The sequence below is a fragment of the Vidua chalybeata genome, chromosome 4 (genome assembly GCF_026979565.1).
Source record: "Vidua chalybeata isolate OUT-0048 chromosome 4, bVidCha1 merged haplotype, whole genome shotgun sequence".
Classification (NCBI taxonomy): domain Eukaryota; kingdom Metazoa; phylum Chordata; class Aves; order Passeriformes; family Viduidae; genus Vidua; species Vidua chalybeata.
The window spans coordinates 987,140-1,014,941 of record NC_071533.1 but is presented as its reverse complement, the minus strand read 5'-3'; the positions used below and the strand labels follow the sequence as shown (position 1 = coordinate 1,014,941).

Here is a 27,802-nt window from a genome sequence, read left to right as displayed (position 1 = left end):
TGTTCAATTTTGGTTTGCTTTTTCTCAAGGCTTTCTGAAGGCTATCTTTGCTTTCAGTTTTGTACAATCTACCTGGGAGGCTGAACAGGCCACTAGTATAAGCTAATGATCAACAGCACTGATTATTCTTCAATGTCATATATTTCTAATAAAAATAAGATAACCATTTGCTTCTATAAATGAATCAAAAATTACTGAGTGTATGTCACTATCGTTAAAAAAGGCTGTGGTCTGAATCAGATGATATGCACTTAAAGCATTTGAAACTCGTGTCTCTAATGAACCCGTGACTTTTATTGCGAACTGCTGAAAATGAATTAGCCCTTAAAACTCTGTGCATCTGGATAAATGGCCTATTGTTCTGATCCAGCATGTTAGTCATTATGAGCACCACTCATGGATGTGTAAGCCAGGAACACAAAACTGCTTCCTTCAGTTAGAGGTGCGATATTCCTCAAGGTCTACATCAACATCACAGAGTACACGCACAACATCTGAAGGTGGATGATCTGGTTTTAAAAATCACTGTTGTCATACTGCAGCTAGTGAACATCAAAAGGACAAAGCTCATGCTATTTGGTAGCAGAAACCCCATTTACCTCAGTATGTCCTTCTGTGGTGTTGTATTTGTCTATTTTTTTTTTTTTTTTTGCTTTTTGCTGGTGGATACTGCGGCTACGTTCTGAGCCAGTGCTTGGAAGCAGCTTATTTACTGCCTCGCACCTCTCATTGCTACAGCAACCAGTGCTCTGTAGAGCTGTGTGTACTTACAGCGACATCATTGCTGACACTGGGGCTGTCTCCCTGCAGATGCTGCTGGGATTCAGAGGAAGGCTCTGTTTTACACAGGAGCTTGTGGCTCTGTTTTACACAGGAGCTTGTGGCTGGCCACACTTTGCCTTGCTGTGTGTACCTTCCAGGGGACAATGCCAGGCTTACTGCTTTACAGTTTAAGGGGAGAGAGCAGGTCCCAGCAAAGCTTCAGAAAGAGTCATTCCAGCTTTTCTTCAGGATGGTAGCATCCTGGTTTTCCATAGTTGTTTGCTTGTGTGATGCAGCAGAGTTCTCCAAAGAGCCTTAACAGAAATGAATGCTTTTTTTGTTATGAGGAAACCATCATGCCACAAAGCCAAATCTAAAGTATTTGTGAGTATAAAATAAACTGTCATCTAGATTAATCTCTAGGTTCTGCATTTGGAATCAAATAGGTCAGTGCCAAGGTTTTGTGGCCCGCGGTCAGACAGGTGGCACGACAGAGGTGTGTAAAGCTGTGTTTCCCCTGACTGTGCTCTGCTGCCCCTGGAAGCTGCATGGTGTTGCTAATAGCACGCTTTTCTCATTCTCCCACTCGATCTGTCATGACACCTTTGCAACATCCTGTGTGCTGCTGATGCATTGCTCTGGCATCCTACCAACCTCCCAGCCTGCGGTCCTTCAGTTCCGACAGGTCTCACACGCTGAGCCATGCCTCCTACCTGCGCGACAGCGCCATGATCGACGACACCGTGGTCATCCCCAGCCAGCAGGTGAGCAAACCTCTCAGAGCCCCTTCTTGGCTGCAGAGATCAGGAGACAGGGAAAGGCTGCACTGCAAATTGTTCTGGTGAGACGGTGTGGTGTACGCTGCTTGGTTCGTTTGAGTACAAATCTCTCTCTTTTCCAGGCGTATTTAATGGCATACTGTGCTGTGCAGTATTGAAGTCTATTCCAAAATAAACAGATAAGCTGTGTGAATGTAGCACAGGGAATGTAATGTTCTTAATGTTCTCCATTTTAACTGATATTTGCTAATAGACATCGTGCTACACATTCAGGGGATGTAATGAACTCATAGTCATTGTCCTAAGATACTGTCTTGAAACATGCTTGTAGTTAAAAAAAAGAGATTTAGGAAATGCCTTCTTAGTGAAATCACAGCATTCTTTCATTGAGACCACTAACATAGGATTACTTCAGGGAAATACTAAGAGCTACAATAAGGGTTTCTAGTATCTTAATGCTATTAGTACTCCTTTGTTTTAAAAGAAAATGTTTAAATACTTTAGGCACTACTATGCAAAATACATTTTTTTTTGTTCATTAATGGATTTCATTGTAGTAAAATGGGGTTATTTTGCTTCCCAAGGTAACAACTCTGGCCAAAGAAGCTGAAAGGAATTCATATCGCTTAAGCTTGGGCCCTGAAATCTTGGACAATGTGGCTCTTTCTTCCAGCCCCATTCATTCAGGGTGAGTACATCAATTAGCATTACACTACAAAATGAGAAACAGAGTACCTGCAGTGACACGAGCTTCAACTAATGCTTAACTAGGAGCTGTATTTTAATTCATTGCCTCCTGGAGCTGCCAATAAATTGTTATGATCTTTTAAGCTCTGACAACCACACAAGCCTGAGTACGAAGACTATTCACTGAAATCACTGCAAGTCAGTGGGCCCTCAGTCAAGTTCAAGGGGAATGAATGTGATAAATGATACATACACACAGGCATTTGTGTGCATTTTATGGAGAAATAAGTACAATGCCTTTCAGAGTTAATAATAATTGACATCAAGTGCTTAATCACTCCAGATGGTCAGCACTTACGGTGCTGGTGGAGTAGTTGAGGTGAGAGCACCAGCTCCAGTGTTTGCCTTCTAAATTACATGAATAGACAAGCAACCTGAACGTCACATGCTTTGCACACATTTGACCACTGCCTTAATGTACAACTGACTCTTTGTAAGCATTTGCATTTAGGCAAACTCACTGTTATGGCATAAGGCAGGTCAAAATGCAGGTCCAGCCAAGATCATATTTACAAACCTTATCCTGGCTGGCCTTAAAACCTGTGACTGCATTTTAAGTAATGCCAGTCGTCACACTGAATTCTGTATTTGTGTCCTGCCATCAGATTGGATGGGGAACGTGCCGATGAATTCAGAAGAAACTGGAGTAATTAAAAAGCACTGAATCTCTGTGGGCTGTGTGCACAGCATGACTGGACAGCACAAAGGGAAAGATTACTTTTGTCAATCTCGAATGAGTTTGCTACTATCTTACAGTCTATATTTTTAAAAACTAGCACTGGAATCCCATTTGGAATGACAGCCAATCCTGATCTAGAGGAGGGACAATACTGCCAGATTGATTCACATGACATAGATGAGAATATTGTTTGTTAGCTGGTTGTAGGATAGTTGATTGTGACCAGCACTGTTTGGATTTGCTTCTCATGAGCTCCAAAACTAACAAATGAAATGAAAATACTTAATATGTAAAGTGTGTGTCTGTTTATATATATGCTGGTATGAAAGCTTTAAAATTGCTTTGGTGCTTTATTCTAACCCTAGAGAGTTTACAGGTTTTTCCAAAGGATGTATTAATTTGCCCTTTCTGAAAGGTAGGTCTTTCTTGTGATTGCAGAGGATTAACTAAATACTTTCTAGAAGAGTGGCATGTATTTCTTGGATATGTAATTATTTTATTGTCTTCTTTTAAAAAAATGAGTGATATTGCCATCTTTTGAGATAGCCAGGATGTTAGTGGTAGGATAAAATACGTGAGTTTAACAGGAGCAACACTCTCTGCAGCCTTATATGTAATAGTGAATTTTAACACAACACGAATTAATTATGTTCATCTTCTTATATATACACACTAACCTGATACTAAGTATTGTAATAAAGAAACCTTTAATAACAAATCCTCAGCCTTTGAAAAAGACTGTACACCACTTCATTTTTATCTTGTTTAGATTGGTCTGAGTCATAGACTGTTGGGATGCATCTGCTTTCGTAGAAAAGTACATTGACTATTAGAGTTTTGCTTCTAAGACCTTATTTTAAAAGAGAAACAGTTGTTGCACTCACTCTGCTGGAACAACAAATGTATTTGTGATTCATAGCCCTGTTTTCAGCCACACTCCCCTCCACATGCAGACACACACTGTTGGTGGGTTCTTACAAAGCAGCAGCAGGGCTGACATTTAGGGCATACAGTGAAGTAGTAGTTACCTATCACAAAAGGAAACTCAAAGAATTTTGAAAAAAAATCCTAGATAAATACTGTCAGTGGTCCTATGCCAGACTGTGGCCTTGGTTCTGCTCAAGACACTGAAAATGTGTTGGATTCAGATAGCATTTTTGAGAAATAACACATCAGCAACGTATTGGATGGTAATTTTTTTGTCACAGATGTAGTAAATTTGTATTCTGTACAATCTGAGGAGAGAAAAGACACTTTGCTTCCTGTACCACTCCAGCGGTGAATCCCAAATTGCTGTAGGGTTCTTACTGATCTCCCATTGTAGGGAAGTGTTCCTGTGGATCACAGTGTAACACCCCTGGGCAAAGGGATAAATTCACAGAGAGCTCATAGAGTGCTCTCAATGTGGCGCTGCATGGGCACGTATTTCAGCCTTTGCATAACTAACCGAATCTTCTTCCACGTCTGAAATTTCAGGAGAGAAAAGTTTTAACCATCCATTTACATTTTAAATATAACTGTTCCTTCAATATGTTGGTAATTTCATCAGGAAGGAAGAAAAAGTTAGTTCTTTGGTCTGAGTCTTTGGCAACCATTTTGAAACCCTGAAAATATTTCTCTCCTAAGAGATAGTGTTCTTGTGGGGCTCAAAATCTCAACATAAAGGTCTCCTGGTCATTTTACACAGCTGAGATTTTCCAGATTGTTTCCTACTTAGGCTGAAGAAAAAAGTATGAATTCCTGCACTTACACTCCCTTTAAAGCAAATCAGATTTTCTTCTTCTCATAAAACTACTTGATCTTGCATGTTGAGCAAATTTAAGGATCTCTGAATATGCCAAAAAGTTTGGGTGCTGAACATCCAGTAAGATAGAGTTGTATGACTTTAATGCTGATGTTAGGGGATATAATTTATAATTTCCTGCTGTAATGTAAGAGACAGAACTAGTGCTTACATAAATACAAATATGTTTCACAGTTTGAGTCTCATACCACACCTATTGTGGAAGATTATGTGTATTGTTATTAAGCTCCAAGGGGGGAAAAAAAAAAATTCACTGAACTGAAAGATTTGCAGCATTTAGACACTGCTTGGCAGTACCATATTTTTATCTCCCATAAGAATATGCATGAATGGTGAAGATAAGGGTGACAGTAAGATTTTAAAAAGTATTAATGGTGTGCAAAACAATGTTGTTCTCTTAGCTGTGTTCTGGTGACACAGTGAAATTAGTTGTATAGATTATATTTCTAAGAATTTTCCTGACAGCTGTGTAGAATCACAGTAGATCAGAGAGCAAATGGGACGTGTTGTCAGGATCACGGCACTGTGAGGAAGGAGCTTTGGGTGCATGCTTTGATATTAACTTGGTATTGTATTCTAGAGCAAATATGCAGCAGCTCTGCAGGTTTTCCAACTCTGACTCACAGTAAAGCTCCTGTTTGATAAATGATCCTGATTTCTTTTATATCATTTGCTGAAGAAATCCCTGTTTGACTAACAGATGGTCAGAGTGTATCGTTAGTTATATCTTGAAATAAATTATACAGTTGGGATATTATTAGTGAGTTTACCTTGCTGGAAGTCATTGTTTCCATCAATGGAAAGATGAGGGATTGGGCAGCTCGTATTGTGACAAATAATGTGAATTATCATTCTTAGCTGCATGTCTGCAAAAAAGGAGGCTGGATCCTTGCTAACAAGGTAAACAAAATATATTTCAAGTGTTGTATTTTGAATCCATAATATATTTTTCCCAATGTGAGATTGATTTCCTGGAAATCGTTATGGAAACAGGACCTGGCAGCCACCAGCTGATAGTCATTTCTTAAACCTGAAAGTCTAAATGATTTCAAATTATTCCGCAGCTTTATGGCCTTTGTTCAGAAAGTTACAATGAGGAAAAAGAGTGAGTGTGTTTCATTAATAGCAAAGCATGTTAATGGAAGAAAATGGCAATGGAGATCCATAAAATAAAAAGGGAAGCTGGAAAACGAATTGTCCATGTGACACTAAGTGATTGCTGAGAGCCTAAACAGGTCAAAATGAGAGTTTGAAATTTGTCATTTTGTGGAGCAAAAGGAGGACAAGAAACATGTTGAAATGGAAGGAAGTGGAGGACAGTGTATTGATAAGAGTATTTTATGAAAAGAAAAACATGATTATTGTGCTATCAGGAACGCTGGCTGGAATTACCTTAGGTACCTTAGCCTTTGGTATCCCACAGTCCACATTTGAGATGTGGATACCTAAACCAAGCATTTCCCCTTATCTGCTTCTGAGAGTTTTACTTGGAATCCAGCTGTGCACTTTAGGTGTCTGGCTTCCAGTGTGAGAATGTCCATAGAGAAACCAGATCCCTCCAGTTTCACTGCTGTACTGGTAGTGGCCACTTGGAACTGTGGCTGTTGACGTAGGCTTGTTTTCCATACTCACTTCAACCTTCCCACATGTGAGGAATGTGCATATATATGTATATGTTCATGTGTTTGCTTTAGAAATCTGTTTCATTTTCCCAGTATTTCATTTAACTCATTCTTTTTTTTTCCCTTTCTGTTCCTTTTTGATGTTAAACCATCTATTCTATTGCAGATGCTCTTCTCCATGTCTTGATCTTGACAACAGCAGGTGAACTTCTGCATAATTTCTTTCTTTAATACATTGCACTTCTCACCCCCCCCCTATTTATCCTCCCCTCTTACCTCACTTCAGGATGCTTTAGTGTTTTGATAGTGCCCATTAGCTAAGAGAAAAAAATAAATCTAACCAGCAGTAATAGTTACATATGGCACAACTTCTCTTATACACTAAGTGTCCTCTTTCTCCCATCTGCTTTAGCATCTATAACAAAACAATTCTGGAGTTGTTAATAAGCCCACTGCAAAAAGTCTTAAAAAAGCTCCTTATACCATCCTAGCTTGTTTTAATCACTGATGTATTTAACTATACGTTTTCTTTGTTGCTGGCATGGTTTAGTATTAATATTTAAAGAAGCAGTGCTTCCACAGCTAATTCAACACAAACTACTGTAATTATTATATCAGTAAGTGGGTCTTTTATCTCACTTGTCTGTATAAAGAATATTGCAGAGCCACTCTCGAAGCTACATTTTCCAAATTGTGTCACCATACTTGAACTAGCAGAATAACAGCCCAGCCTTAGAATATCTTATTTTTCATTCCACACCTACTTTTGTGTGATGGTCAATCAGTGCTTGAAGCACTGGCACATTACGTTCTGCACAGAACACCTGAAGCTGAACCATCCCAAAGGAGATTATCTTCCCTTGGCAAAATAAGGGTTCATTGGCACAGTACCTGTTCACCTCCTTCAGCCTAACTCTAGAAAGGTGAAAATTAAATATTAAGCTCTGAAAAATTATAGAGTGGCTAATTAAACACCCAAACTACAGACTCTTCTTTGTAGGCCATGTCACTTAATTTCTCAGCAGCTGACTAATGCAGTGAAGCGAATGTTGTCAGAAGTGAATATTGTAGCAGTTTCCTGTGTTAGGATCATGTTTTTTGTCCTCCTGGAATGTGAATTTTTGCCTTGTTTCTGGATGGCATAGTTACGGCCTGCTGGAAAGCACTCTAAGGTAGTTGAATGACTTTGCTGTTGACTTCAGTGGGAGCTGGATCAAGGCCTTTTTTCTGAGTTTCAGCCTCTCTCCAGTTTCCTTCTCCCGCTGAACACTTTCCGATGGCTGAAGCACCCTGATTGTTTGTTTCTGCTTCTTCACACTGCGACTAACACTGAATGCTGCTATCTCCTTGTTTCCCAGTTTCTTTTATAAATTGACATAATGTGTGCTGAGAAGTTTTTGACTGTGTCTACACCGGGTGTGCTCTGGTTGGAGCTTTGTTCCCTGCTATCTGCCTCGCGCATGTGTGCCTGCCCAGCTGCTTGGGAAGAGCAACCGTACCCGAGCCCAACGTATGGAAGTGGTGGTGGAGACTTTGTTTAGTATGGTTCTGTGTGTTCCAAGAACTGTTGCCTGTCCTAGAAAGCCCCCTCACCTGCTGGGTTTGCATGGCTCTCCTGATGACTCTCCAGAATGAGTGCCCCCACGCTTGTGGTCACGGCCGCCTGAAACTGCCTCTGCGAAGCTCTTGACGCAACAGGGACTCCTCACAAAGCACACAAGTGGCTTCCTTCACTCCCTCCAGCACTGACACATCCAGTTTCCAGTGTCTTTGTTCATCCTGCTGTTAACTTTCACATGAGGATAGATACAGAATAAACTCAAGCTAATTCTATATTATTAAAATCAGCAAAGGGAATAACTCAGACTCAGATCTAAAATTCAGATATTTAATGAAAATTCACCCCAACTTTTTGCCCCTAAATGCATACGTTTAGTCTGTGTTTTGATCAAGTAGAAACCCTGAGACTTACTTGCTCTGCTTTCTGTAGGAGGTGTGGAAACAGCCTGAAGGATTAAGGGGCCTCTTGTTTGTGCACTTTACCACAAGGCCACTACAGCCAGTGTTACTCAGTATATCTTTCATATGGCAAGCATGTAGTTCTTAATTGCTCTAAAATTGAAGAGGATGAAATGGCCTCTCTAATTTATGACTAAGATAGCTAAATTGAGAAAGAATGGATGATGATTGAGCTGACTGCTGTGTGTTTAACCGAAGCATGTATAGGCTCCCCTGCAGTCTATAACTGATTCCTATAAGAGACTTGCTTTTGTACTTCATATTTTCTTCAGGAAAATAATTTTGATTTCCCCTTCATTCTCTTTAAAAGAGAGAAGGCAATGATTTCCCCAAGCCTGATTTGTTTCCCCAATCTGGCTTTTGTATTGTTCTACCACCTTGCCAAAGCTCAGGAAATCTCAGTATTGACCCAATTTTCAAGACTGCCAGGGTTACATGCTTGTGTCGTGCTTCATTTCTGACACAACCTTTAAAACTAAAATGAAACTTACTCAAAGGCTGTCTTAGTACTGAGAAAGATGCAGCCTTAACCTGCAATCTGCTTTGAGTCATCATTTAATTGAATGTTAAGTTCTTTTAATCCCTTTTATTAACTGGGTTTTTCTTTCTTTTTTCCCCCTCCTGAACTCTTTCCTGCCATCTGTGTTTCTCTTTAATGATCCCTCTCCCCTTCGTTCTCTGTACGTAGGGGGCTGATAGTGCTGTAGTAGTGCTCCATGCAGCTGGAACATGGAGTGAGGTCCGAGTGTGCTGCTTAGCTTCGGGGAGTATATGGAATGTTAGGGTTATTCATGTGCTAGTGTTATGCACTGGTTTCTTTTTGGCCATGGGAATTTAGCATGATAAGGTATCACTTCTCAGAGTGATGGCTTCATCTGCCATTTATCCCTGCTAGTGTTTTTTTGTTGAGTGCAATCTCTTCCTCTCTCAGTCTTGTCACTTAACAACACTTGGTAACAGAGGTGGAAGAGGAAAAATAATGTGTGTGTGTGGGCAACAAAATAATTAGTTTGAATTTTACATTTACTCTATATTAGTCATACAAATTTTTCACTTTCCTAAATGCGCACTTCAGAAAGCATGTTTTATGTCATGTATTTTAGTTTTGTATGAATTATTTGTATATTGATAGACACACTCCTCCAAAAGGGTAAAGCTTTTCCAGTCCTGGAACAGTAATGGCCCCATCCAGATGCCCTATTATGTAGCAACTAGGCAGAATAAGAGGCTGCTGTGATTCAGAAAAGGCTTTCTTATGAATTATTTGCTTCACTCTCTTGCACAGCCAAAATTAAGTGAAATGTGCTGATTTAAAAAAAAAGGATGAAAAGAAATTGGATTAAATGAGTGGATGAAAAAATACATGTAGTAAAAAGGTGGGAAAGAAGCAGAGTGATATAGTGGAAAAGGACGTATTTTTACACTCTGTTTGCAAACCCTCTGTTAGTGTTCTGTCCTTCCAGGATTATGGTACAGACCTAAAGCTCAGAAATTTTCCCCTTCAGTTTCTTTTCTTTGCACTTATATTCATGCTAGTTCAACAGAATCTCTTTTCCAGCAATTCCATAGTATTCTATAAGCTGGGTTTGGGAACTGGCTCCCCCATAGTTAATGTGATAATTGGCACTAATCTTTCTGTGCTGTCTGAATAACAACCTTACATCTTCTTTATGATAGAAACAGCTGTTTTTACAGATAATAATAATAACATCCTACTGGTTTTATCCTAGCACTGTTATCTTTGTGTCCACGTCCCAATGAGACTTACCTCTGCCTGTTTTTCCACTCCTTAGAGCCTGGTTGTTCCAGTGAGAGAGGGCTGAAGTGAGATAGACTCTGTGACAGATTTACTGATCCACCAGGCACATTTAGTAAACTAAAACTGAAAGAAGAAGTTGCAACCATACTAAAAAAAGAACCCACAAGGGTCAGAAGGGAGATTACTTGGTTGGATCCTCACCTTTGATGTGTCTGTGTTCTAGCAGTGAACAGCAGGTTTGGCATTGCTGAGGCAAGTAGGGAGATAAGCTAAGGAGAACTTGGGACAGCAGGTAACCCAGCACTAATATTTTAATGATGGACAGCAAAAAAAAGGTGATCCTGGTGTTAAAGCATGCAATCCTGAGTATTATGTCAGTAATGAAAATAACTGAATCCTAAATATTGTGTTCATGACAGCTTGCACAATGAGAAATGTGAATGCTGCTTTAATTCAGTCAGAGCTCTCATTAGCTTCTGGGAGTTGTGGGGGGAGTGTTTGTGTTGCTCTTAGCAGTGGCTTTAAAATGAGAAACTCTTCTTCCAGCAGTGTCATTGACTGCCTCAAACACACCCATTGTACTGGTGACTAGGACACCATCACGCAGAACTGTTTTGATAACTCTGCTTCATGTACTTCAGGGGCAATTGCAGTGCAAGCCAAGAGCATTAGTGCAACAATTGAGCATTTAGTGTCTTTTAAGCTCTTCTTTCATCTGTGCTCTAATATGTACAAAGAATGTATTTTGTGAAGGAAGCTCCCATTTTTCTCAACAAATCCCCAGACAATGGAAGCTGTAAAATGTTTTCATTTTCTTTTTTTCCCCCTTGTTAAAACCACAGAAACACCAACCTCTAAGGAATGAGCTAATGGTTGTACTACCCAGAGTTTTACCCTAAGCAAAGCCTAGAGGTATCTGAATGGCAGTAGACTAGGAGCCTGCATGTGTGAGACAGACTGGCATCCGTGGTGCATGGTGTGCTTCCGACTGGCGCTTGTGGCTCCTTCCCATCGTCCATCTCAGACCTGCACGGTGTGTCGAGTGTTGTGTTTTTACAGCATGTGGAATTCTCGTAGCTGTGTGGACAATGAATGGATGCAATGTTTGTTGCACAGAACGGTCAAGGGGGCAGTGGAAAAATCCCTGTATTTGTTACTCCTGTTATAAGGGCTTTTCTCTATTGCAGGTCCTTCAGTAGCATTTCTGCGACTCCCCATTGTGCTGGTTCTATATTAGTGGCTAGAAGTAGGCCTGACACCGTTCTGTCTCATCTACTCTTATTTCCACTTCCAGCAACCTGACATTACCATCCCACATCAGGCATGATCCTGTAATCAAACAGTGAAGAAAAAAAAAAATTTGAAGTAGTTCTACCCCTTTCCCAAGAATGTCCCCAGTCTATCAAAATCTACCTGTTGATAAATGTGGAACTACAAAAAATTCAGCACAAGAGAAATTCCAAACAAAATGAAATGTTTTTCTCCCTTTTAAAGAAAGAGGAACAAATTACTTACCTTGTGCTAGAAGTAAGCTCCCTGTAGATGGCTTTCTGCATCTCTAAGTTTTCCCATTGTATTGCTGTGCAAGGTAACACAGAAAACCCAAAATCCATAAAGAAACCTTTTATATAGTGACTCTAGCTCTTCTCATCTGACCAAACCCCAAATTTGCCTTCAAACCATAACATCATGCTGGGGTTTTTTATATAAATAGGTGATAACCCCACTGATGGAGTACGGATTGTATTCATGCATTCCAGAATGAATTTTGATTTTTTTTTAATATCCAAACCCATTTTTCTAAGAAATTATAGTTTATCAAACAACTAGAAAATTATATTGAGAATCTAAAAAAAAAAAAAAGCCCTAAAAAAACCTGAGCCATCCAATCAGAATTGGCTTTATATTTTTGACTCAAAATAATTTTTTTCAATAATATGTATTTGCTCATGAAGTATTTAAAGAGTTCCAACTTTAAATACAGCTGCTTGCAGGTACAGAACAGTGATATTTGCACTTTGCAGTAGGTACACGTGTTCACATTTATTAGTGTCTGCTGGTATTTTACCAACAGCAGCCCTGTGACATGAGGCTTTCTGTGAAGAACAGTTGGGTAGCGGTTGCCAGTTTAGTTAATAGTGAACTCGGCATGATTTGGTGCTTCACATGGGAGAAAGGCTTTTTCTCATTGTACCTCTTGAGCAAGAGCTCTATTTACATACGTCATTTGTACGTATGTGGAACGTAACCGAGGGACTTGGTGGTGTGCTCTGGATCTCACTGTCTGCCCTGATTTTGCAGCTTCCTGGTGAGTTTCATGGTGGACGCTCGCGGCGGCGCCATGCGGGGCTGCCGGCACAATGGGCTGCGCATCATCATCCCCCCACGCAAGTGCACAGCGCCGACGCGCGTGACGTGCCGCCTGGTGAAGCGCCACAGGCTGGCCACCATGCCGCCCATGGTGGAGGGAGAAGGGCTGGCCAGCCGCCTCATCGAAGTGGGACCCTCTGGGGCTCAGTTCCTTGGGTAAGGGGGGCCGCGTGGCCCGAAGGGAAACCTTCAGCCTGTTTCTGTGTTCGCGTTGCACTGAAACGGTTCCTTTGGCAAACTTGAACTGGAAAGGGTCTCTGTAGCGCGAGGTAACAAACAGAGCAGTCGTGTGAAACGCAGAGCAGCTGTTAGGGAACGATTCGCAAAGCTTTTACACCTTTGTGTTCAGCACGGGTATTTCAAACATCGGCACTATGGTTAATGTGCTTCCTTGGGTATAATTGTTGCTCAGTGTTGTGATATTACAGTGGGAAAAGACTTTTGCAGCCAGAAAAGGCAGCTCATGCTATATTTAAAAAATTAATAGCACTGTGCTGATGTAACCTCTAAATGTGAAGCCTACTACCTACACAACACAAGGTACAGGAGCTTATTTTAGAGTCTTGTGTTGTGGTGTTGGTAATTTGGACTATCAGGGAAGCACAGTGCTGTTAATTTTTCTGGGGTTGATATTGCTAAATTAAACAGTAGGACAACTCGGGATTTTCTTGGCCGTTTCTTTTTTCCTATCCTGCAAAGCCCATAGAAAGATCAGATTTGTGTCTGCTCTGAGCTCATTTTAGCAATATTCAGCTGAAAGTGGCAGTTATCTGCACTTTTGAAAATTTGTTTTACCAGCTATTTTCCCTATCAACTGTGACATCCAAAAGTGGATGACTGAAGGAACTCCTTCTAATGCAGTAAAAGACTTCATTCAGAAACTGTCCAAAAAGTGGCTGGAAACGCCAATAGTTTAAATCCATTTGGAAACAACTCAGTTGCTTTAAAATCCATTTATAACAGGCAGTCATCAGAGTCACCATCTTTGTTAGTGCTACCACTTATTCTTTTCACATCTTGGTCATTTCTAAAAAGAAGGAGAAAGAAATCTAAAGAGCAGAAGAAACACTGTGCTGTCACATTCAGTCTTCCCATTATCTTTGTCACACACAAATGGATTTTAAGTATGTCTCCCATTCTTTTTTAATGGTTTTCCTATCTGATCAGAGTGTCTCCCCTGCAAGACAGGCATATAGTGTAGTTTATTCATTCTCAGATCTTTGTGCCCTTCCTGGAAGCGTTTTCCAAGGTGTTGTGCTGGCAGTGAGATCAGAAAATCGCTGTACTGTTTGCAGGGGTGCATTCTAAGGTCCAGATCCTGCTCCCATTGAGTACACAGCCAAAACCCCCATGAGAAAGAAAAGATCCTAAATTAACAAATCTGATTTTCTGATTTGGGTCACCAAATTGTCATGGCTAGGACGGAACCTTATTCAGTGTACAGCCTAATTCCACTCTGTGGACCAGACAGTGGCACTGGCGTTCTGGCACAAAAAATACATAAAGTTTATTTATGTTCTTTCTTTCACTGCTGCTTTGGATGTACTCAGTAAACTTCATCTGCCTACGGCTCCTCCCCCACTTAATGAGGGAGAAAGCTTGGTCAGCCGAATCCTTCAGCTGGGGCCTCCTGGGACCAAATTCCTTGGGTAGGAGAGACTTGAAACAAATTGATGGATGCTGACCTCCCCATTCTTCTCCTCCTTCTGCAATATGATTTTTTTATGTCATTATGCCCATGATATTGTCCCTTTCTATCATTTGAAATTTTGTACACTTAACCCTTAGTGGACCATTTTTCAACCTTTGTGGTTTGTGGTTTTGTTTTGGTGGTATGTTTGTATCTTTTTCTTCAAGTACTGTGGCCTTCATTTTTGTTTTGGCATGAAATCTTCCTAGTTCTGTGCTTGATGTCTGTAGCAAAGCAACCTGGATTGGGACCACACACAAAAAAAAAAAAGAATCTACTGTAAATTTTAAACTGTTTTTTTTGTATCAAGGACTGATCAATCAGTATGTTATATGTTGGATACCACCAGTGTGATAGAACACGTGGCATTTACTACATACCTGGTAACCTGTGTGAGTCTTCTAATTAGAGAAGTGTATCTACAAATATCTTTATATCTTCTCTCTTATTTCTAAGAGTATGTATGTATATCTCAATACAGATATATTATATGTACACATATGTGTTGTATATGTGCATGTGTGTGTATATATATATATATGAGTGCATATGCTGGTGCAGATGTTGACTTGCAAGGCAACAAGGCAAATTCTTATCTCTTATACTGCAATAGTAACCCAGACAATCTCCTCAGACTTCCTGTATCTCTCCCAGGGTGTAAATCAGGAATAAATTCATTGGAATGTATAGAATTACAAAGTGAAATTGACACAGGACACAATCGCCTCTGGATTGCAATGAAATTATTCTGATTTGCACTAGTATAAGTGAGATGAGAATTTGGCCCACTATTCCTATACATTACAGTAGATTCTCTTTGAAATGAAGTTGCACAGGTTAACCCAGACAGTAGTGACAAAATGAGCATGAGTTTTTGATGGATTTGCAAAAACAATCACCAAATTTCCAGATAAGCACTATTATCTTACCAAATCTCATTCACACTGTGGAAAGAGGTGAATGCACTTGTTCATCTGTCCTTCAGCACCTACTGGGTCCCTGTAACACTCTAGTCTGTGTTAGTGACCTACTAGTTTAGGATTATGCCAAAGCATTCCGGCCAAATAGGTAGAATTCCAGGTCACTTTGTAGCAGACTGAATAGAGTTGCTGTTAATCCTGTTTCTTCCTCTCTCCCGTGTGCATTTAATGCGCTCTGTTGCTGTGCCAGGCCCGTGATTGTGGAGATTCCCCATTTTGCTGCCCTGCGTGGGAAGGAGAGAGAGCTGGTGATCCTGCGCAGTGAGAACGGGGACAGCTGGAAGGAGCATTTCTGTGAATACACTGAGGATGAACTGAATGAAATCCTGAATGGGATGGATGAAGGTATCCAGCGGCACTTGCTTTCTCATCCTGCTCCTGTATTCCTTCTGAACCGTGAGCGTAGCAGCTTTTACCATGGTGCTCACTTCCTTTGCATGGGCTGCTGAAGCAGTGGGGCAGGATGTCTCCATGAAGCTGACAATAGACTCCAGACTTGTGTTTTCTCCTGTTCCTTCTCGTAGCGTTAAACCAAAAGCTTTCATAGCAAACAACTTTCCAAAACAAGGCAATTATCATACTGATCCTTTCGGAGCAGCTCAATGTGTGGGAGTAAATGTCAGTCATTGGTTTCAGAGAGAACAGAATGGCCTCGGGCTGTCTAGGAGCTGCAGAAGTTGTTATTAATTTGTTTTGTTTTTTTTTTTTTTTTCCCGAAAAACCTCACAAATTCCAAAGTAAACAAGACAACTGACAGCATTAAAACGGAACCCATATTTTGATAGTGTTTCGAAGTCTTGTTTTGTTGATGCTAGTTCAGGACATTGTAAATAGGTGAGAGAGAAAGGGCTGGAACCAATCTCTTTGCTTGTTTGGCTGCTGATTTTGGAGGTGTTGTCAGAGTGTTCTGTTTGCTGCCTTCAGTCCACAGCTTAATCTGTTTGTTCTTTCTTGATTGCTCTGGTTTAGCTGAACACAGGAGTGTGTTTCCTTTTCCCGTTATTTCTAGACAAAATACTGTCTGTAAGTTGTGCAAAACTTTGAAAAGCTCGAGAGCATTTTGAAGGTGGCTGTACTGTTTCTATGAAACTCTGGTCTTCTGACCATCTCCTCTTCTTCCCTCAGTACTTGACACTCCAGAGGAGCTTGAGAAGAAGCGGATCTGCCGCATCATCACCCGGGATTTCCCTCAGTACTTCGCAGTGGTGTCCCGGATCAAACAGGACAGCAACCTCATCGGGCCCGAGGGAGGGGTGCTGAGCAGCACCGTGGTCCCACAGGTGCAGGCAGTCTTCCCGGAAGGAGCGCTCACCAAGCGAATTCGCGTTGGCCTCCAGGTACAGTGAAGCATTCAAAGAGTTCTGGTTTTATTTTTGGTGACAATTCACGGTTTTTGAATGGAGAACCAGCATATTCAGCTTGTCTTGTTGTATGTTGTCTGCAACACTTTTAGTAAAAGTAATAATAGGAAAAAATCCATGCAAAAGTCAAAGCAAGTGGTAAAGCTTTGGGTTTTCCAGTTAGTTCAGAGTCTTGTCTATTAACTGTCTGTATAACTTTGGGAAGAAATTTTGGTGATAATGCTGATATTAGTGTAGGTCATAGAATTTCCTAAATACTACTTATGAAAGGCATCAGAGAATTACAAAGTCCTACAATAATTAAACGTGCTACTATTATTAAATCTATAGGTTTTTAGTGTGAATGAACCAGTGTAACAATTCCCTTCCCACAGACAGGGAAGTCTGTCCTCTGTCTCCCTCCTGTCCTGCTGCTGCATGCGTCCATGATTTACCTTGTCCAGGGAACTGTGCTTGTTCAAATCTCCTGGGATTAGCTGAATAGCACTGTAATACAGCCAGAGTTTGTTCTCAGGGGAAAAAAGTAACCAGGTTATCATTTGCTACTGGCTAAGAGAATTTAAGTTAATGCTGTCAAAATCTGATAAGCAACAAGCAAAGGACTAGGAAGAAGAGGCAGGCGTGGGAAATTTAAAAGAATGAGGTCTCCCCTGCTCACTGGCAGTCATGGGATTTTCATAGGAAATGGTGCTATTTGAAAAGTGAAGGGGTTTGTGGGCTATAATACAGACCCAGTTCTTTACACATGATTAAACCGTTTTCAAGTAACTGCCCTGTTATTTCCTGTTGCTTTGGAAAGGCTCAACCTATGCACACTGAACTTACAAAGAAGATTTTGGGCAACAAGGCTACCTTCAGTCCCATAGTCACGCTGGAGCCCAGGAGAAGGAAATTCCATAAGCCCATCACGATGACGATTCCCGTGCCCAAGGCTTCCAGCGATGGGCTCATGAACGGCTATGGAGGTGACACGCCCACTCTAAGGTTACTATGCAGCATCACAGGTAGGATGCCAGTCCTGGAGCTCTCCATGTCCTTCCTGAAACTGTCAGTCCCCAGAGGCCAGAAGGGCTGAACTGATTACACCCAGGGGAAGCTGGATGGGAACCTGACCGGGGCAAGAAGCTGTGAAAATAAGCTGTTTTCCAAAAAATTCCTTTATACCAGAAATAACAATTGTTGTTTGCACTAACAAGAGATGTGTAATATAATCACAGACTTGGGGTTTAGCGGTTTTTTGCATTTTCCTTACAGTTTGTTTCTTGAGAACCAACATACCTCTGCCTGGCAGAGTAAGTGTAGTACAGAGTCACTGTTGCAGTATACTTAAGAGGAAAATACTGGAGTTAAACAGTTGACTTGCTATGGCTCCAAAGGGATTAGTATCTCCTCATTTCTTAAGACAGAGAAATGAGCTGCAAGTGTTTAATTTAATTAATTAATTTAATCCTGTGCTACAGGGCTCATCACTTAAAAATCATTTGGGTACTTGGTATTTTCAGGGTAAGCCCACCCAGTCCTACTAGCATTAGTGGAATAATGTGGACCCAAGGAGAAAGTATATCTAGGATTATTACTTGTTTCACGGCAATTAAAAACTATAAAGAATTTCTTAGAAGCAAAAAAGTTGCAGACTTGCTTGGTTTTGATTTTATTTTTAAACCTCTGTCATTTCAGGAGGAACCACCCCTGCCCAATGGGAAGATATCACTGGGACAACACCACTGACATTTGTTAATGAATGTGTTTCCTTCACGACAAATGTGTCTGCCAGGTACCTACACAACCAAACAGGACTTCTACAGGAATATTCTCAAATACGTTTTTTCCACAAATATTTGTTCCACAAATATTTCTGTCAAATTATTTCACTTTGGAGAGTAGAATGAACAGAGATATTGATTATTACTCAAATTTCCATGGAAACAGAAATCCCTTATTTGGGTACCTCACTATATGTCTTGTAAGAACTATTACATCTGGAATATCCAAAACTGAGAAGTCAGGCAGAAAGGGCCTCTAGGTGTGCCAAAGTGGGGTCTAGAAGCATGCCTTCTATACATCTGTTTTTGTTATGAGATTTAACTGCTCTCTTACTGAAAACAGAATTTAATTTTTAAAAAAAGAGTAATATATATGAATGTATGTATGTATTTTAGTTTGTGTCCATGATGCATCTCACAGAAATGCCCCAAAATCTCCTCCTCTATAACAGGAGATGCAATCCATGACCTGTAAAGTATTTCATCTAGGCTGTGTACTTCAGCAAACAGTTAAAAAAATCATGGATAACTTGCCCATGAAATTCAGTGCAAATATTCATTGTCTGGGGCAGTTATTGCTATTAATTAGGTTTGTTATTTATTGAAATAGTTTATTTTGTGTTAAAATGAGATCAGCTCTTGCAGTCCAACGTCCTGTTTAACATTAGGTGAAATACAGCATTATTTTTTTATCCTTTCTCAGTTCAGAAAGGGCTGTTTTTCTGCTGCTGCTTTGCTGATGCATGTTCCTCTTTGGTGTAATTGAACATTCCACTGTAGCAGCAGTGGCCACGAGAGGGGGATCTTACAGTGCATTCAGCTCAGTGCTGCTGCTGCAGAGGTCTGTGCAAAGGCAGGAATTAAAGGCTAATTTAAGAACCACGTGTGGACACAAGACACAGAGTTTGAGAGGTCCAAATCCCGAAAACTGTCAAGTCCCCAGCAGCAGAGGACTACACATGATAGCCAGAATGAGGGGTGGCACTTTATGGTCCTACAATTCATATTTGTAGTAGATCTTTCTTAATCCTGATGATGCCATGAAAATTAATTACTATTGTAAACGTTCTGTGATACACGCAGGATGCCATGTAGAGATTTTAATGGGTTCTGCCTCTTCCTCTTAATCTAAATGAATGTTCAACTATCAACTTTGCCCCAGACATGATTTAAAATGCTGGCACAATTTAAAAAGGGGATTTTTTATCTAATTTCTGGCTCTTTGCTATTCACAGTAATTTTTTATGTCTAGTTAAGCATTTATGATGGACAACAATTTTACCACTCATAAAACTAATTCTGTCCAAAATGAGCTTGGGAAAGAGATATACTTGCCATGTGAATTACACTACAGACTTGGAGGCGCAGTGTTTGTTTTCCATTTCCTGAGCTGCAGCTTTTAAAATACTTAATATCTGTTGGGGCTTTTTAGCCCCTGGTGTTTGACAGCAAATCACTGAGGCATCTGTTGGTTTCTCAGAGGATGTGGCCTCTCCAGTTGCAGTACAGCACAGCACAATTCTCCCACGCAGGAAAAGGAAAGGATCAGTGTGCAGACCCTTTCTGTAGCACACATGTTTTTTCTCTTGCAAATGTCAGCAGCCTGGGGTTTTGAGCGTTTAGAATGCCTGCTAAGCATTCCAAAGATGAGAGCAGCATGGAATTTGCTGTTATTCAGCTGCAGATGAGTAAGTGCAGAGCAGTCACACTCCAAAAGTGTGCTTTGGGGTTATAATGCCATGTAATCCACCGTGAAGAATAACACCCCTATAGATCAGAGCAGCTTTTGAGCTGTCTCTGACCTCTCCTGACTTCCGCCTTCATCCGCCAGCTGGGAAACTTGAGCTTTCCACCCACACAGTGGATTTTATTGCAAAGAAATGGCATCAGCTCCAGAGAAGCTCAAGTGGTAACTGGTAAAGAAGGCAGGACGTGTTATTCCTTGGAAAATGCTTGGTGACTAAATTCACATAGGAATGATTTCTGATTTTGCATGCAGCTTTGCACAGTGGACAAAGTAATTTACGTTCACCTAAAGACCTCAGGTTTTGCTGTTGTATGTAAGGAATTGACTGCTATTTCCTTTAAGTTGGGTGGGAGACAAAAACCAAAAGTGACTATTCCATTTCTACTCCTCTGACTTCTTGTGTCCCATTGCTCTGGTTACCAGCTAATGCTGCCAGGATGGAGAAACACAGAATTTCCTTTCTTAAATCCTTCTCTGCTCATGGCACAACTCTTCATTTTCTTTTACAGATTTTGGTTGATAGACTGTCGTCAGACACAAGAGTCTGTTACTTTTGCTTCCCAAGTGTACAGAGAAATTATCTGTGTCCCCTACATGGCCAAATTTGTGGTGTTTGCCAAATCTCATGATCCCATTGAAGCACGGTTAAGATGTTTCTGTATGACAGATGACAAGGTGGATAAAACTCTAGAACAACAAGAAAACTTTGCTGAAGTTGCCAGAAGCAGGGACGTAGAGGTACTGTACAAGACTTTAAGTTTTCTCCATTTTCTAGCGTCTGCTTTTAAACTAGTATTTTCTGCCTTCTATCTACAAGGAATGAAAAATAATCTCTCAACAAGTACTGTCATAATGCAGCATCAGCAGCCATGATAAGATGGAAACTTGGACTTTTGTCAGGTGTAAGGAAAAAGTAGTGAGGAACCCCTATTCCCAGAGAGCAACCGACAAACTCAGCCCACAGTGCTAGAGGGAGAGGGTTGGAGCCAAAAACAATGGCTAAATCCTGACTTCCAGCAACCCCATAAATGCACATCGCTGACCAGAAAGGCAGCTGACAGGAGTCACAGTTTGTCAGCACATTCACATACCAAGAAGTTAAAGTAGCAGGTTTGATTAATACTCTACTTTACAAAAATAAAATTGCGTTAAATATGTTGCTGAGCAGGGAAAAGCTTTCCTGTGTGGAATTCAGCAAACTGCCTGCTAAATGCAGTTTTTCTGGCTCTGTCAGCTTCCTCAGAAGGGATGACAAATTGAAGGTGCTTTAACTTACATGGCACATTCTGCTTAGTTCAGTCTCTTTTCCACGAGAATCCCACCTTTGAAAGAATTGTCCTCACTGCTCCTGAAGCTCTGACAGGCATCTCTTGTGCAGAGCAGCAAGATGAAGTATGGGCTTATCAAACTGAATGGCAAGGTTGAATTTCTGGAAAGTAAGGATGAGCCGCAAATGGATTTGCACTTTGAAAGGAACACTTCCTAAACTGCTGATCTGATATTCAAACATGTGGAGGGGCCATAGCAGCAGCAATCTGAAGATACAAACGGTGCCATTATAGAGAGATTTCAGAGGGATATTTACCTGAGGCCTGCCTTTCAAAAGCTCTTAGGCCTCTACAGATCCAGCTGAAATAAATGGACTCAGTAGGCACACACTCTGAGTTCTGATGGCTGAAGAGAATATTTCTTTGACTGTGCTATTGAGGCCAGGTTAGCAAAGTATGCTAAAATTTGAGTCAATCAAAAATCAAAATTAAAATCTAGGTTTAAAAGTTTCCCCGGATTTTTGTCATTTAAAGTACTGCACTATTATTACTAAATTAGCAATCTAGTCTCTTTGGAATTTAATAATCTGAAATGTTTCCGCACATTTTAGGTCACTGTACATAAAAAATCTTGTAAATGCTGACACGTCCTAACAATTCCAGAAACTTATTTGAACTGTTGTAGAGCTGTCCTTAAGAAGCAATCCTAATCACCTCACAAGGATTAATTGACAGCTTGCTTTTTTTCCTTTCCAACAGGTGTTGGAAGGAAAACCCATCTACGTTGACTGCTTTGGCAATCTAGTGCCACTCACAAAGAGTGGGCAGCACCATATATTCAGTTTCTTTGCCTTCAAAGAAAATAGACTTCCTCTGTTTGTTAAGGTAATGTTGCTGGCTCCTTTTTGGGTATTTCAAGTTATCATGTCACCATATTTTTTGTGAACAAAGGAAAACCAGACTTTATATCAATTTATATCAATTCACAACTGGAACCTAATTTTGTCCCTGTACTATTCCATTTAAAAAACTTTTTTTTATGAGTAGGAAAATTTGTAAAATAAAAGCCAAACTAAAAACCCTTCATTTCTCTCAAATTAAGTAATGTGTTAACCCACTGTGGTCAGAAGGGCTGCTGTCACTGAGCCACCATCACCACCTCTTCTGAGAGGGAGATTAGAGAGCACTGGAAACCTCTTCCACAAACTTTTCCTTCTACCCAGAAATTCCCACTACAAAGGAGGAAACTATTACCATTATATACATAACACTCTTAGAGAAATGATTTATGAATGGAAACTTCCAGGGGAGAAAATCAACCCACTCTGTCATTGTGTTATATTTGCTGTGTGCCGCTAGACAAATTTTAAACTTTCTTCCTCCTTACAAGCAATATTTTGTAAGCTTGTTTTAATTTAAAAATTTATCTGTGCCACTGCCTTCCTTTGGCTTTGCAGATTTTCCCCCCTGCTGAATTTTCCACCAACAACCTTCAACATATATTGAATACACAAATACATCCATACGTACATTTCCAAACAACGGGGAAAGAAGTGAAAACACATTATTTTTGCCTATGTGGACTTTTTCTCCCCATCTGGTCCCTCCTGCTGAATAGTTTTTGAGAGACACAAGTAGCTCACACAGCAGGGCAGCAGGTTAAATGTGTGTATTTTTACTGTGCCAGGTCCGAGATAGCACTCAAGAGCCCTGCGGACGATTATCATTCATGAAGGAGCCAAAGTCTACCAGAGGCCTCGTTCATCAAGCCATATGTAATTTAAACATCACTTTACCCATTTACACAAAGGTACTGTGAAATTATACCCAGCCGTAGGCATCAGCATTATCAAACAAACAAGAAATAAGGAGGAGGGCAAAACAGGGTTAAAGCTTTGTGGGCAGGGGTTTGAAAGAGGAGAAAATTCCACACAAGGACTTTCGGTGTCTTGAGTTTGGTACTCCTAATGCCAGAGTTTGAAAACATCATCAGGTATTTCCTGAGGACTCAGAAGAGATGAGTGGCAGTGCTCTTGTTTCCTTAGAAAGTGTCGGTTTATGTTTATTCTCTGAAAACACAAAGGTTTTTTTTTTTTTTTCTTTCCTGGTCAGATTAGAAGGTGCATGCCTTTTAGAGACATATTTGCCCAAAATGATGATCATTTTCTTCTCAGCATTTTTAGAATATAGTAAATCTTTATTATAGCGTTTTAGTATAACTTTTAAACAAAGCATCTCAACATTTTTGTGACTTTAAATTGTAATAGTTCTTGAATATTTTAAGTGGTTTTATATGCTAATTTATGGGTGAAAATGCATGTGTCTATTTAAAGTTTTGGTACAAATAAGGATCACTAGACGTCTAACTTTTCAGTCTGTATTTTGCTCGGTTCTGTAGCCTTTTGTGTTTAAATTGACAGTTCAATTTTGCTGCTTTTTGTCATAAGAAATCAACTGCAGAAATGTGCTGCATTTTCTTCCTTTCTGTTAAGTGTTGTGGGAAGCTACTTTGTCCTACTCTCTTCTAAAAAAAATTGCCTTTTGCCTGCTCTGTTTCCCCCTTCTCTTTTTGCATGGCACTTTGGGACCAAAAGGAATCAGATTCAGATCCAGAACCAGAAGAGGTAATGTTGCTAAATCTGCATGTTCTTGCCTACACATGTTGCTCAAACACAACTAACAGACATGGCTCAGAACTGATCCTTAGCTCAGTGCTACGCACACAGTGAAGAGGGCCTTGCACAGACTCACTTTGGGAACAGACAGAGCTGAACTTCCCCTATGTTAAAATGGCCAGTTTTCTCCATTTATAACATCCAGTAGACTGGATGTTATGGTTTACTCAGCTGGATGACTGACATCCAGTACAGAATCAGTGTTAACCCAGAAGTAACAAGTAAAAGGTTTAGAATTTTCATCTTTAGCACTAACTAAATTGTATCAGCTCCCCACTGAGCTCCCAGCCCCGGTCTGGCACTTAGAGATGGTACTTAAGCTCTGACCCCTACACGAATGAGTAACATTAGAAAAGCATCCTCACATTTTGATGATGTTCAGCTGTTGGAAACACTGTGAGAATAGCCAGCTCCCCAAAGATGATGGACATTCTTCCCATGCACTGCACAACAGATTCAGCAAGTCTGTGGCATGGCTTGCAGTTTTCTATTATCATTACAAAAATATTTACCACTCCTATGGTAAATCTGACTTCTATTTTTGCATAGGAAACCTAAGCACAAAAAGACAAGCTCATTGATGGCTGTAAGCTTTTTAAACTATTTTTTGTTGACTTCATTAATTTTTATGTTAATAATATTAATTAGTATGCTGACATAAATATGGACTGATCTGGAAGAACTGAAAGTGAGGGAAGCTAGACCATCCTAGGGATGCAGGGTAGGCAATGTAGGGCAATATGTGCATCAGAGGAATTCAGGCTACTATGGATCTGTTACACACACTGCTGACTCTGAGATGTAATTATGTGAGCCTAAAGGATTGCCAGGCATGTACGAACATGCACGTATGGCCAGGGATTCCCTTCTGTTCAGTGTCAGCTCATGGAAAGGCAAGGATTTCCTAACATCTTGACTGAGACAGCATATTGTATTTAGCTTTATAAAGAACAGTTTGAAATATGTAAACCTTCCCAGCACTCACTAAAACCTTGGGGGCTTTACCATACACAGTATCTTGTACCAGCAGCAAAGCACAGCTGATTTGCATTCTTCATGGTTGTCTACCCCTACCACAAGTTTGTATAGGAAATTAAAGCTTTAATGCTACTTCTAACTTTGCATAGTTTTCCATAGCCAAATTTAAACAACGTGCTGGTGTGGATAAATGCTAGCAGAACTGAAATAAAATGAAATTACAAAGCTACCTCAAAAATTTGCTTCTTGAATTTGCATGGTCTTTTTTTGTGTTTTGTTCAATTCTTTATTGACAAGGACTGTGTTTTCTTTTGAATAACAGCAAAATTGTATGTTTTTTTTGATCTGTACCCAAATAAATCTGAAAAATCAAAAAAGGGGGCCTGTGAGGGCCATTACAGCTTCCATTAAAAGGTATCGATAGCTATTAATGGCATCCAGCCCCATGTCATGCCTTGGGCAGTTCTGCCATCATTGGTGCACCTGCATTTCATCATCACAGAGCACAGAGGCAAAAATGTGGTTCATGCTCTCAGAATGAATGTGTCCAAGGAAACAGAACGCGTGAAACCTCCTTGTTGCCTTCCAGATGGACCATATACCTTCAAGTAACCATATTGGACTATTTTGCTTTAGACAGGAAGAAATAAATTAAGAGAAATGCAACCAAACACCTGGTAATGCAGAAGTTTAAGTCCTCTACACTTGCTAAGAGCATTTAACGAAAAATGCACTGCAATATTTTGCATCTACTGTTGACCATAACTATAGTGAAGTAACCATTTTCCTGGTATTAGAGACCCTAAATAAATTAAGCCGTGCTTTTACTGTTATTTTAAATGCATTCTTGGTTCCATTTAAGTCCATGCGTCTCCATACAACTAGCATTTCACCTGTAGCTTCTGTATAGCAATTATATTTGAAGTTTTAAATCTCCTGCTTTTTCCTCTTCCAGGTTGATATGACTTCAGAAAAAAGTAAGATTTTTTTTTTCTTGAGAATGTTATAATGCAATTTGTATGAGAGATGTAAAGAGTAAAGATCAGCATGAAAGAGAGCTAAGTTTTAACTGCTATTGCTAATAACATCAATATGCTAAAAACGTAATAAAAACCAATTTAATATCTCAGCAGCTATCCAATTCAATACAATTAACATGTAAATTAACAAGTAATACAGTTTAAAACCGTTCATCTAAGCCTTTACTTTCCTTTGACATCCCTAGTGAACCTGCTATTGCTATTTTGCTTGTATGAATGCACATCCCTCCATTTTTTTTTTGTTTTCTCCATTTGTTGGCGCACATTCTTGCTCATATTTGAGACAGATGACAGTATCACTTTTAATGAAAACCTAAAGCGGACTCCAATCTATTTTGTTAATCTCATGGAATACAACCATGCCAAAAAGTGATACTGTCCAAGGGAATCAGCCTGTTTAACCCTCCCTCCCTTGCCCCACCCTTTACTGTGGTGAAATATGGCTGGAAATCTGAGCTGACAGCTTGGCACAGCACAAACACCCTCTGTACATGCACAATCAGGCCATGACCATGAGAGACCATGGGCAGGGGGATTGCAAATGTCTTCTTTATGGGAGAGGCAAATCAAGTGAATCTCTGCACACACTGAAGTGTCTCTAATGAGAGCTGCTTCCAAATGCAGCCATTTCTTGGATCTGTTCAGGAAAAGCATGACATCTGCCTTGTTTCCAGTTTGGAGTGTGACATCTCGCCTCGTCTGCAGTTCAAGTGCAGTGTCTCGCATTGTCCTCCTGCTGCTTCCTCACTGCCTCCTCTGCCAGGGCCCCAGAGAACCCCCAGTGAGTGTTCCTGCTCCAGCCACACACTGTCTGCATAGCACTTCCAATTTATTTCCCACTGGAGTTGCTTTGCTTCAGGCTGATTAACTCGATTGTTGGCCGGTGAAAGAGTCATACATTTGATATTTATGAAAGTACATATTACAAATTTACAAAATTACTGGCTGGCATTTCAGCATGCACCAGACAGTTCATTGTAAAGCAGCAGCACCAAAAGACCACATTTTCAGCACCACAATACCCTGCAGCAATTTGGCCCTCATTATTGTACAGCACAAATATTTGGCATTCGTTACACTCAGGAGAACAGCATAGCAAAATGGAGCATTTTGACAAATAAAGACAGCTAATTATGTGTCGCTTAAGGTCTCTTTATTTGCATTAGTTCTTTGACTTTCACTGGGGTGCTGAAATGTGAAGTTCCATGTGACATGCTACCTTTAAAGGGAAAATGTCCATCTGTGATTCCTAAGCATTGTGTTCTGTTTGTAACTAGCTTCAGTTCTCCAGCGTTTTGTTCTGTTCAATATCCATTTTCTGCTAGTCCTCACTGAAATGAAATATTACCAGCAGGCAGTTATGGCATAATGGGAATTATCTGCAGCCACCTTCCTGTATATTGATTGCCAGATTAGACAAATATTTCACCACAGTATGTTTACAGTATTTTCATGTACCTTTAATTTATATGAATAATTTTTAGAGCTCTTGTTTTTAACCAAAGCTACATACCCAGCAGCATTTGCAACACCTTTGCTTTGCATGGAAATAACTTGCCTTACATGAATTGTACGTATGTGTCTAGTGTGACTGTCTGTGACTTTGGGTTGCCATACATTACATTATTTAAAACTCTGAAATCACTTCTAAGTTGATTCACAGTTTTTTCTTATTATCTCTCCTTTTCTTCTCTGTCTTCTCTTTCCTCAGTCAGTTCATTAGTTGTCAAATGAGGATGTTCCAAGGAAAGGACCATGC

General features: G+C 40.2%; 2 protein-coding genes across 32 annotated transcripts in view; one reads left to right on the top strand and one right to left on the bottom strand.

Moving 5' to 3' along the window:
* The window catches only part of ANK2 (ankyrin 2), a 261,369-nt gene that overhangs the window by 205,653 nt on the left and 27,914 nt on the right, over positions 1-27,802 (top strand). For 13 of the 29 annotated variants that reach the window (XM_053940019.1, XM_053939994.1, XM_053939996.1 and 10 more), the window contains 14 exons: positions 1,424-1,526; positions 2,126-2,229; positions 5,630-5,671; positions 12,473-12,697; positions 14,092-14,190; positions 15,402-15,556; positions 16,337-16,548; positions 17,372-17,576; positions 18,250-18,346; positions 20,592-20,820; positions 22,110-22,235; positions 23,038-23,160; positions 23,945-23,974; positions 25,959-25,980. In XM_053940019.1, the coding sequence (XP_053795994.1) occupies positions 1,424-1,526; positions 2,126-2,229; positions 5,630-5,671; positions 12,473-12,697; positions 14,092-14,190; positions 15,402-15,556; positions 16,337-16,548; positions 17,372-17,576; positions 18,250-18,346; positions 20,592-20,820; positions 22,110-22,235; positions 23,038-23,160; positions 23,945-23,974; positions 25,959-25,980 (1,772 nt within the window). The remainder of the gene's footprint in view (positions 1-1,423; positions 1,527-2,125; positions 2,230-5,629; positions 5,672-12,472; positions 12,698-14,091; positions 14,191-15,401; positions 15,557-16,336; positions 16,549-17,371; positions 17,577-18,249; positions 18,347-20,591; positions 20,821-22,109; positions 22,236-23,037; positions 23,161-23,944; positions 23,975-25,958; positions 25,981-27,802) is intronic. The other 16 variants (XM_053940017.1, XM_053940015.1, XM_053940011.1 and 13 more) reach the window with 3 other exon arrangements.
* The window catches only part of CAMK2D (calcium/calmodulin dependent protein kinase II delta), a 201,500-nt gene continuing 200,986 nt past the window's right edge, over positions 27,289-27,802 (bottom strand). For all 3 annotated transcript variants that reach the window (XM_053940026.1, XM_053940028.1, XM_053940027.1), the window contains one exon: positions 27,289-27,374. The gene's annotated coding sequence lies outside the window, so the exon portion shown is untranslated. The remainder of the gene's footprint in view (positions 27,375-27,802) is intronic.